Source organism: Sus scrofa, chromosome 13, assembly GCF_054392235.1.
Source record: "Sus scrofa isolate SSC_HxYL_T2T_F1_AM1 chromosome 13, Sscrofa_HxYL_maternal_Yorkshire_Landrace_v2.0, whole genome shotgun sequence".
NCBI lineage: Eukaryota > Metazoa > Chordata > Mammalia > Artiodactyla > Suidae > Sus > Sus scrofa.
This window is the reverse complement of record NC_139395.1, coordinates 98,158,625-98,170,857: the sequence shown is the minus strand read 5'-3', so window position 1 is coordinate 98,170,857 and position 12,233 is coordinate 98,158,625. Positions and strand designations below refer to the sequence as shown.

Sequence of the window (12,233 nt, the reverse complement as noted above, 5' to 3'; positions counted from 1 at the left end):
AAAGAAAAAAAAATGAAACAAAACCAAACAACAAGCATTGGAGAGGATGTACATCAATTAGAACCCTTGTGCACTGATAGTGGGAATATAAAATGCTGGTGCAGTTTCTGTGGAAAACTGTACAGCAATTTCTCAAAAAATTAAACATAGAATTATTATATAATTTAGCAATTCCACTTCTGGGCATACACTCAAAAAAAGCAAATTGGGACTCAAACAGATATTTATACACCCATGTTTGTAGCAGCATTATTCATGAAAGCCAAAAGGCGGAAACAAACCAAGTGTTCATCCACAGATGAACAGATAAGTAAAATACAGTATAGACATAGAATACTATTCAGCCTTAAAAAGTAATGGAATTCTGACATATGTTACCTGAATGGCTAACTCTGAAGACACTATGCTAAGTGAAATAAGCCAGTCACAAAAGAATTATTATAAGACTCCACTTATTCGAGGGATCTAGAGTAGTCAAATTCATAGGGACAGAAAGTAGAATGGTGACAGCCAGAGGATGGGGGAGCAGAGATTGGGGAGTTATTATTTAATGAATATAGAGTTTCACTTTGGGAGGATGAGACTTCTGGAGAAGAATGGTATTGATGAATCCACAGCAATGTGAATGTATTTAATACCACAGAACTATATACTTAAAAAATGGTTAAAATGGTAAATTTATGTATATTTTACAGCAATGAAAAGAAAGGAGAAAACAAAACAAAACAGACATCTTAAAAGGTGCTAAGGCCAAATTTGAGATAATCTAAGCACCCAAATAATCAAGCACAGTAATGAATTAAGCTACTGGAAAAAGTAGTAATTCTTGAGTCCATATCAGTGACAGAGAGCAAGAGAGAGAGACAGAGAGAAAGAGAAAGGAAGACTCTTGGTTATAGCAGAATGATGAGTAAATAACTGGTAAATTTGGAGGAACTGCTGGAGTTAAAAAACAAAACAAAACAAAACAAACAAACAAACAAAAAAACATAATTTTGCAACCATCCTGGTAAAGACTAGATGGAAAGACTCGTCAGTGAATACTAAATCTAGGGAAAAAATTCTGGTAAGGAACAGGAGGATATTTGCAAAGCCTTCAAGTGTGCCCCTATGAAATGCTTATTACTTGCAACGGAGAAAAAGAAAACAGTAATTAAACAGTGGAGAAACTGGGCAGGGAGTTCCTGTCGTGGCTCAGTGGTTAACAAAGCCGACTAGTATCCATGAGGATTGGGTTCGATCCCTGGCCTTGGTCAGAGGGTTAAGGATCCAGTATTCCAGAGAGTTATGATGTAGGTTGCAGATGCGGCTCAGATTCCACGCTGCTCTGGGGGTGTAGGCTGGCAGCTACAGCTTCGATTTGACCCCTAGGCTGGGAATCTCTATATGCCTCAGGTGGGGCCCTAAAAAGAAAACAAAGGAGGAAAAAAATCAGTTTGGGACAACCTAAGGCAGCAACTTGGAAAAGACAACAAATTAGAAAAATGTGGAGTTAAGTTAGCTTTTAGTTATTTAAAAAGTCCTTCCTCTGGAGTTCCCGTTGTGGCACAGTGGTTAACAAATCCGACTAGAAACCATGAGGTTGCGGGTTCGATCCCTGCCCTTGCTCAGTGGGTTAAGGATCTGGCGTTGCCCTGAGCTGTGGTTTGGGTTGCAGATGCGGCTCAGATCCCTCATTGCCGTGGCTGTGGCGTAGGCCGGTGGCTACAGCTCCAATTAGACCCCTAGCCTGGGAATCTCCACATGCCGTGGGAGCAGCCCTAGAAAAGTCAAAAAGACGGAAAAAAAAAAAAAAAAAAAAGTCCTTCCTCAAATTTCTTCCCTGGAAATAACAAATGCATAGTACATACTAAGGATTTTTTGTCCCCAATCATCCTTTCAGCTTTTGGAAAGACATAGTAGCCTGTCTGCTACTCGGCCTTGTTTTTGTGGTGTTTAATGACGATAAATAATCAATACAGTCAATAATCAAATCAATACAGTCAGACTTTTAAGTCACCAAAGAGAAGAAGAGGTAACTTTAGGAGCGAAGGGACTTGTTAACTGCGTTTGATTTGATTTGGGGAAAAGGTAGAGATTGCGTTCTCCTTTTATTTCTACAGTCCATGTCTGGGTAGGGCCCCTGCTCCCACAGTTAGTTTACATTTTTAATGTTTACTAGCCAGAAGCTACCCAAAGGTTTACAAAGCAAAGAGATTATTTACTTCAGTGGCTTCCTCTTACAGTATGCTGAAGCAATTTATCTTGCTGGGTTCCAAGTAAATGGCTGTATCTCTTAGGGTTCAGTCTAGGGTAATTAAAGTAAGCATTTGGAATGAAATCATTTTTGTAATGGTATTAAGCAATATTCATTTAAATGCAGTTCTCCCAAAAGAAAGCAGAGCCAGAGAAGCTTTCAAAATATTTATAACCTAAATCTACTATAAACACAATATAAATATGAAATATTTAGACAATTTTTCATATTTTCAGATAGTTTTAAGGCAATTTAAATCAAATCAATATAATGTTCAAGAGACACTCTCTGCCAATTTAGCCTTGACCAGTAATATTTTTCTATCTTCTTTTCCAAGAGCATAAAGGGATGTTTCATCCAGTTGTGATTCCCCAGAATACATTAGCCAGGGAAAGAACCGGACTGAAAATTATTCCAGTAATAGTGTTAATCTAGCAATGACCCATTTTTTTTGCACTGACAGCATGGTACTATGGCCTAAAGAAATATGTAATTTCATAAAATTGACTGTAATAACTAGTAAGAACCAAAACCTTCCTCTGCTTCTCTCAGCCTGGACAATGACAAGGGGAACCCTACCTTAACATGACTTTGGGCTATTCCTCTGTTTTCAGTGCCATGACCTTATTCTACCAGGAGAAGAAGGCAAAGTATTTAATTGTTCAATGCAGGCAGCAACTCTCCAGTGGAAAACATCGATAGACAGTTAAATGACTCCCTCACCTGGAAATCCTCCCCTTACTATTTCTACTAATGCAGACTGTTGTACCATGATCCTTACCCAATAACCAGTCTTCCCTCACTCTCTCTTCCACATTGAAAACCTCTCCTTAAAGCACAATTCCAAATCTCAAATTCTAACCTCAGCTCAAAGACATTGCCAGGGGGTTGCAGGTGGTGTTTTTTCTTACTTTGGTAAACAGTAAAACTCAGCTTTGTCTTATTGACAGGTTGTGCTGGCAATATATGGGGAACCAGTTTTTGATGTTAATTTTATCCTAATTTATCCTTTTGGCTTTACAAGTACAGGAAATGACTTACAAGTAATTGCCTAAATCAAGACATGGAAACAACCTAAATGTCCATCAACAGATGAATGGATTAAGAAGATGTGGTATATATACACAATGGAATACTACTCAGCCATAAAAAAGAACAAAATCATGCCATTTGCAGCAACATGGATGTAACTAGAGACTCTCAAACTAAGTGAAGTAAGTCAGAAAGAAAAAGACAAATACCATATGACATCACATATCTAGAATCTAATATACATAATATACATATCTGGAATCTAATATAAAGCACAAATGAACTTTTCCACAGAAAAGGAACTCATGGACTTGGAGAACAGACTTGTGGTTGCCAAGGGGGAGGGAAAGGGATGGGCTAGGAATCTGGGGTTAATAGCTGCAAAATATTGCCTCTGGAATGGATAAGCAATGAGATCCTGCTGTATAGTACTGGGAATTATATCTAGTCACTTAAATGATGGAGCATGATAATATGAGAAAAAGAATGCATATATGGGGAGTTCCTGTCGTGGTGCAGCAGAAACAAATCCGACTAGGCAGGTTCGATCCCTGGCCTCACTCAGTAGGTTAAGGATCTGGCATTGCCATGAGCTCTGGTGTAGGCTGCAGGCAGGGCTCAGATCTTTCGTTGCTGTGGCTATGGTGTAGGCAGCAGCTGTAGCTCTGATTGGACCCCTAGCCTAGGAACCTCCATATGCCGCGGGTGCAGCCTGCAAAAGACAAAAAAAGACAAAAAAAAAAAAAAAAAAGAATGTATATATGTATGTGTGACTGGGTCACCTTGCTGTACAGTAGAAAATTGACAGAACACTGTAAACCAGCAATGATGGGGGAAAAAAAGTAATTGGCTAAAAACGAATTGAGTATAAGGAGCTAAATGTGTTTTCTCAAGTAAATGGTAGTTTCCAATTGGGAAATATGTTATCGCCTTACAGTAATTAGAGAATAGGATGACCACTACTGCCTACAGCCAATTCTAAAGAACAAGAAAAACAGGAGGACCCCATAAAGAGGTTGTTCTTCAAGTCCTAACATGGACAATTGTCCTGGGTGCTCAAACTTCGTTCCTGAAGACCTGTGTTGGTGGGGCCAGAAAAGGACAATGTGGAACCGCTAATGAGTGAGACATGAGATATGTTGCTCCTCCTTGTGTTTCAGGGTCCTAACCTGTAAAATAGGATATCTTAGCTTACAGAGGTACTAAGAGAAGACTCAAGCAAACACAGCAGTGTATTTTGAATAAACTATCCATTTTCCCCCATCTTTTTCGTGTATCAATGAATCCTCTGTGCCTAAGATTTAGTCCACTTTACCAGGTAGGAAAAAGTACACTGCTGTTTTAGATAGCTTCTCACATTCCTGCTGTTTTGAATAATTAACAATCGAATTCTTTTCTAACAGTCTCAAAGAGGTACTGCAAGTTTTAATTCATACCACTCTGCACATTTTCATTTCCACTAAAGCTTCAATTCCAGATGAGTTCACTTTTGCTAACGATTTTTCAGAGGGCTATGCTATGCCCTAATAAGTCAGTAAGGACTAAGGCATTATTTGTTATTCAGATTTCATCCTTACTCTACATCATCATCACTTTTACTCCATTCGACATGTCCAAGTGAGATTCCAAATGAGATTTATGTTTTCTCTATTTAAAAAGTAATTGAAATTTAGGTCATACATGTGCATACATATGTACATATAAAGTATATACATACACACCTTGTAAGTATGTGAGTATATTAATTGCACTGGATTTTTTAACATGTTAGAATGAACTGATTCAATTTCCTATACCCACTCTTGTGTTAGTTTCCTTAATTTTAGGTCCTTAAACCACTACCATCTGACTCTTATTCGTATAGTTATTTTTTCTTTCAAAAATGATACTCAAGAGAATGCAGCTCAGTAGCACATTGAGTACAAAGTCTCCAAGATCAGAAATGGGTCCTTCTTTTAACTACTTGATCTGTCCCTTTCCCTTGCTTTCATAGTTATTGTATGTCATTTTCACCCTTTTCTATTTTTCCTTTCATACGTCATGAGACCTTATAAGCCTATCATCACCAGGTGAAAAACTATGTTATCACACTCTTTTACAAATGAATTTGGCTTCTTCAGGATAATGTTTCATGGGAAACTTGTGGCTTTCTAGTAGACCTATTCCCAGAGCTCTAAAGTTACTGAATAAACAAAACAGTTTTAGTATCCACAGTAACACTTTGCCCCTTCCCAGAGGCCTGTCTTTTCTCCTTCTACATTAGGGCACTTTCTCAAGCATCCTAGAGACCTTGACTATTCCCCTTAACTCATATTGGAAGAATGCTATCACTAAAAATAGAATATAAAAGACTTAGCCTCTCAGATACATACTAGAGCTATTGCAAAGTAAGAACAGATCATTAACAAAACATTTTTTCTTTATCTTCTTCAATGCACTGCATACAAGTATTAAAAGGAAAACCATACAATTAATTTATACAACAGTAAGACATGCTGCATTTCAGATTCAGGGCCACCAAAAACTGTGTGACATATGTATTCTAAAAATAAGATGTATGTGAATATTTTCTACAATAATAGATACTAAAAGAAGCATCCTGACACAAGATGTGAAAGAAAATAAGCATGTGGCAATTGCAATCAGAAAGAGGCTTCTTCAAGAATGGTAGTTTCTGCTAGGAATATGCAACATTATTGGAAAATGGGGGACAAGAAAGCTATGTTAAGCAACATCCAGTTCTACACATTTCAAGGATAACAGGAAATGCAGTCTCCTGTGGCTAGTCCAAGACTAACCATGTACTACTGCTCTAAGGTTGTAGCTTCCTTATAGAAGAGACTTAACTTTAGCAAAATCAAAAATTATAACTTGCCAACAGAAATGAAGGAAACAGCTTAGCATTGTCAGCTACAGCTGCGACTAGCACAGTAACTAGTTGCCTGTTACCACTACCACATGAGAGTGGCAGTACAGCATGGTGATGAAAATGATAGGCTCTGGAGCTAGACTAATGGGGTCATAACCTGGCTCAGCCATTGTGCAGCCTCTCAGTGCCTTCGTTTCTTCATCTGTAAAATCATAGCATCTACCTTATTGTAAGGGTGCTGGGAGGAGTCAAAGGAGTAATTCCTGTGGTGTATTTAGATCGGTGACTGGTACCTAGTATATACTCAGTAAATACCAATAGCCACCTATTAATCCAGAGATCTTGAAGGGAAAAGTGTGGCGACTATAAATTCCTGGACTTTTAACAAGATCTGACTGGACAAGCTGACTACAGAACAACCTAGTACAAAAAGAACAGCCAAAGGTATGTGAAGTGGTAAAATTATGTGGTATTCTTACTTCAGCCAAGCAACAAGAACACTGGCATTGAGCAAATATTCATTAATAAAAATAACTCAAGAATTTAAAATAACATAATCTAAATACTATTAAGATAAAAAACTATTTTCTTAAGACAAAGGACTCTGAATCTTAATTTCTTCATTAAAAATGCAGCTGAATTTTTACTTAGTGAAAACTTAGTTTTTAAAGGAAGCCAAAATTATGTTAAATCAAAGGTTCTGCCTGAGTCTAAAGGATCCGTCAATAAGGGATCCATGATCCTTAATGGTAATAGGATTTCTAGCAAAGGACAAATACTTACAGAAATAGTGAAAGGGGTGAGCTTTTTCTTATTAATGGCTCTTTCATCAATTGTATCTGGTTCAGATAAGTTGATCATTTTGCTAAGGAGGAAATGAGAATAATTTAGTTTAAGATTTCCAGAAATGTTTTTCATTTATTTTTGTAAGTATACAATAAAGTTAAATTTTGAAAAGTATTATTCCATTTCTTTACAATGTAATTCAAGTCAGTGACTTATTTTTTAAAAATCTAAGAAATAGAAGAATTCCCACTGTGGCACAATGGGATCAGCAGCATCTTGGGAGCACTGGGATGCAGGTTCGATCCCCAGCCTGGCACAGTGGGCTAAGGATCTGGCGTTGCCACAGCTGTGGCTTAGGTCGAAATAGCAGCTGGGATCTGGACCAGGAACTCTATATGCTACGGGGTGGCCAAAAAAATAAACAAACAAACAAAATCTAAGAAATATTCCCTAATTTATGACAAATCTATCACTCGCTACAACAGTAATCTCAGCATTTCCTAACTTGTTAAAAAGAGTCTTGCATTTTATGTGTATCTTGTTTTAATTTCATTTAATAATCATCAACATTCAGTACCCGAAATATTAAACAAATTCTCAAGAGGCTGAACTTCATAAAGTGGTATAATAGTGTTAAAATTACTGTTGTTTCAGAAAGATAAAGAGCCAGAGACTTGGTCTAAAATTTCAATAATCCCAACATTTTAAAAGAAACTAATATAAATTTTATTTCTGTGTTTTAGAATAGATTTTGTATTTTAAAACAAAAGTAGGAAAATGACCATTCAATTCATAACAGGAATTTCTTCTGATGGTCAGAGGAAGAGACCACAACTGTAGGTGAGGTCAAGGTATATTGTATAGGTGATGTCCTAAAAACTAATATCCTGTACTCATGTGTAGTTCTTATCTAAGTAAAAACACAGCAAAAAGACTGAGGAAATGTGCCAGAATGTTAATTATGGGTATTAAGATAGCCGTGATGGTTATTTTCTTCTTTGAAAGTTTTCTGTATTTTTAAAGACTTTAAAAAAAGACAGCTGCTCTATACAACAAAGTATCTTGGGACTTTAGTACATCAACAAAGACATACCCTTAGAGAATTCACAATTTGGCAATAGAAACTAACTGCAAAGAGCTTAGGATACAAGATTGAAATAAAATATTAATCTCATTTAAGCACAAATGAGATATACATGTTTCTATTATATTTCCTCAGGTTCCTGTCCCAGTCAACAATCAACATTCCCTTATTGAGAAGTTAAAAAAAAAAAAAAGTGAACATTTTGGGAAACACATAGTACTTAATTTTCTACACAATGTAAAATTTTTAAGACCTACATAGCTTACAAATACGACCTACGTTAACTAATTTCAAAAGACAATAGATTCACTGAATTTCCACTGAATGCTCTTCAGTGGAGACAGTAAGAACCCAACTCCCTTAAGCCAATGCTCAACTCACCAAAGAAGGATGCCATCGGCAAGCGATTTGAAAAGACTCTCGTCATTGGGATTCATGGGTAGGAGATGCTTACAGTCAGGGTCATTCTCCAGGGCTTTGTTTATCCAGTTAACAAAGGCCACTTTTTCTTCCTCTGAAAACAGAAAATTCTTAGTTTGTATACCTCATTTCATAAAATTAAATGCACTACAAAAATACGCTTATAAATTTCTGTTGAAAATTAATAAATGCCAATTTTTAAAACTATTCCTGAAACAACAAAGGATTTGATAGAGCCTAAGTTGAAGGAGAAAGGGGAACTCATTCCACTTCTTCATCTGATATATTAGGGGAGAGTAAGTATACAGCCTAAGTGAGCACAATAAATACTCAGTTTGATTCTAAAATCTTTCCAAATACATTGCTTCTGAGAGTTAATGGATCAGGAGCCAAACCTGAGAGATCAGATTTTACACACACACACACACACACACTGGGGGAAAAATACAAGAAACAAATATCCACAGCAATAAATTCCACTGCCCCCCTCCAAAATTTTAAAGAGTTGTGACCTGGAACTTACAAAAGCAATACTAATTTTAATCAGGTAATCTGAATGAATAAAAAAGTTCCATTTCTGTGGAGTTTCTTTTTTCTTTTTTTTTTTTTTTGGCTTTTGTCCTTTTAAGGCCGCACCCGCGGCATATGGAGATTCCCAGGCTAGGGGTCTAATCGGAGCTGTAGCTGCCAACCTACACCACAGCCACAGCAACACCAGATCCTTAACCCACTGAGTGAGACCAGGGATCAAACCTGCAACCTCATGATTCCTATTCAGATTCGTTTCGGCTGCACCACAACAGGAACTCCGCTGTGGAGTTTCTATTATAAGAAAACTGATATAGGAGTTAACCACTGTGGCCCAGTGGGTTAAGAATCCAACTGCAGCAGTTCAGGTCACTGTGGAGGCGTAGATTTGATCCCTGGCCCTGAGTAAAAAGGATCTGGTGTTGCCACAGCTGTGGCTTAGATTCAGTCCCTAGCCTGGGAACTTCCATATGCCATGGATGTGGCCATAAAAGAAAAAAAGAAAAAGAAAACTGACACAATCTAGAGAACAGTTCTACTCTCAGCCATCTTCATCCTCAACTTCTCAACCCATGGCGTTTAGCATGGGAACAGTGATCATTAGGCAGAAAAAACTGTTGGACTATGCAGTGGAGAAAATATGAAGGCATTTAAAGGGAACTGTTCTACTGCTTTATTATCATTATGTAAATATAAAAAGGATTTAACAATGTAAAACCCAAAAGAAAATAATTCCCATTTCTATCGCATGGTAGTATATCATGAGCTGGCCTTCCTCATTATTGCTCCAATTCCTAGGACTAGGTAAATTTCCTAAGGGCATATTTGGCAGGTACCCCCAAAATTTAATCTATCACACACATACACAATAAAAAAAAAACACAAACATTTACTTCTATATATATCATTATCTGCCTCCTTATCATTTTGCTTCATTATACATCTCTCTTTACAGATTTAGAATCTATGGATTTGTGTGTGTGTGTGTGTGTGTGTCTTTTTAGGGCTACACTTGCAGCATATGGAGGTTCCCAGGCTAGGGGTGGAACCAGAGCTGCAGCCACTAGCCTACGCCAGAGCCACAGCAACTCGGGATCCGAGCTGCGTCTGTGACCTATACCACAGCTCGTGGCAACACAGGATCCTTAACCCACTGAGCAAGACCAAGGATCAAACCTGCGTCCTCATGGATACCAGTCAGATTTGCTTCTACTGAGCCACAACGGGGAACTCCTAGAATCTATGGATTTAAAGATCACCAAGACATTATACCTCCCATTAAGGAATTTTTAGGATAATAATAAAACAGATATTCTGAAAGAAATGCAACAAAAGGGAAATTATCATATCACAGGAGAGATATAAGCAATGTTTCAGAGAATTTAAAGAAAGAAAGAATTGATTCTAGTTAGGTTAATCAAGAAAAGACTTTATGGGGAGTTCCCATTGTGAACGGGGGTTAAGGATCCAGTGTCATCTCTTCAGTGGTAGAGTTCAATACCTGGCCCAGTGCAGTGGGTTAAGGATCCAGCATGCAGCATCGATTCAATCCCTGGCCCAGGAACTTCCATATGTCACAGATGTGGCCAAAAAAAAAAAAAAAAAAAAAGGCTTTCTGGAGAAGGTACTATTTGAAAGATAGATTTTTTTTTTTTTTGGTCTTTTCTAGGGCTGCCCCCCACGGCATATGGAGGTTCCCAGGTTAGGGGTCTAATCCAAGCTGTAGCCGCCGGCCTACCCTAAAGCCACAGCAATGCCAGAACCGAGCCGCGTCTGTGACCTACACACAGGCCAGATCCTTAACCCACTGAGCGAGGCCAGGGAATGAGCCCACAATCTCATGGTTCCTAGTTGGATTCTTTAACCACTGAGCCACGATGGGAACTCTTAAAGATAGATTTTTAATAGGTGAAGATGGGCAGAGAAAGGGAATACATTCCATGTATAGGAACTACGAATGAGACACAATTTTACAATCATTAGGATGGCTGTAACAAGCAAAATGGACAGTAACAAGTGTTAGCAGGAATGTGAAGTCAGGAATTTCATACATCATGAGAAAATAAATGGTGCAGCCACTTTGGAAAACAGTCTAGCAGTTCTTTAAAATGTCAAAAAAAAAAAAAAAAAGGAGTTCCCTTGTGGCTCAGTGGATTAAGGATCTGATGTTGTCACTGCTGTGGCTCTGGTTACAGCTGTGGCTGGGGCTCAACCCCTGGCCTTGGAATTTCCACATGCTGCAGTTGTGGCCAAAAAATGAAAAAGAATAAAAATGTTAAATAGTTAATAGTGTAACCAAAAAACCTTTCCTGGGTATGTACCTAAGAAAATTCAAAGTATATGTTCATACAAAAACATGCATGCAAGTGTTCATACAGCATTATTAAAACAGCCCAAAAGTGGAAACAACTCAAATGTCTATCAGCTGACAAAAGGATAAATGAAATGCAATGTTATCCATAGAACGGAATATTATTCATCCACAAAACAGAATGAAGTACATGACACAATACATGCCACAACATGAGTGACCCTTGAAAATATTATGCCACTGAAGAAGTCTGTGAAGTGAAAGGCTACAATCATATAATTCCATTTTTATGAAATTTCCAGAATAGGCAAATCTATAGACATAAAAAATAGATCAATGGTTGCCAGAAGTAAGGAAAGGGGGAAATGGAGAGTGACTGCTAATGAGCAAGGGATTGCTGTTTGGAGTGAAGAAAATGTTTTAAAATTAGATGGTGGTGATGATTGTACAATTTGGTGAATATACTAAAAACTATTCAACTGTACACTTTCAAAAGGTGAATTTATGGTAGCTGCATTATATCTCAATAAAGCTGTTCTCTTTTTTTTTTTTTTTTTTTTTTTTTAGCCATTTCTTGGGCCGCTCCTGCAGCATATGAAGGTTCCCAGGCTAGGGGTCTAATCGGAGCTGTACCCACTGGCCTACGCCAGGGCCACAGCAACCGGGGATCCGAGCCACGTCTGCAAACTACACCACAGCTCTCGGCAACGCCGGATCCTTAACCCACTGAGCAAGGCCAGGGATCAAACCCGCAACCTCATGGTTCTTAATCGGATTTGTTAACCACTGAGCCACGATGGGAATCCCTCTTCTTTTTTTATATAACGATTTTTTTTTCATTATAGCTGGTTTACAGTGCTCTGTCAATTTTCTACTGTACAGCATGATGAACCAGTTACACATACATGTACAGATTTATTTTTTCTCACATTATCATGCTCCATCATAAGTGACTAGATATAGTTCC

The 12,233-nt window shown here is 37.9% G+C and overlaps 1 protein-coding gene across 6 annotated transcripts in view; it reads right to left on the bottom strand.

Annotated features, from left to right (window-relative positions):
• The window catches only part of PLS1 (plastin 1), a 126,345-nt gene that overhangs the window by 34,940 nt on the left and 79,172 nt on the right, over window positions 1-12,233 (bottom strand). For all 6 annotated transcript variants that reach the window (XR_014824077.1, XM_021069576.2, XM_021069572.2 and 3 more), the window contains exons 5-6: window positions 8,389-8,521; window positions 6,921-7,002 (exon numbers count right to left, since the gene is read on the bottom strand). Coding sequence is in view for 5 of the 6 variants with exons in the window: in XM_021069576.2 (XP_020925235.1) it covers window positions 6,921-7,002; window positions 8,389-8,521 (215 nt within the window). In the remaining variant the exon portion in view is untranslated. The remainder of the gene's footprint in view (window positions 1-6,920; window positions 7,003-8,388; window positions 8,522-12,233) is intronic.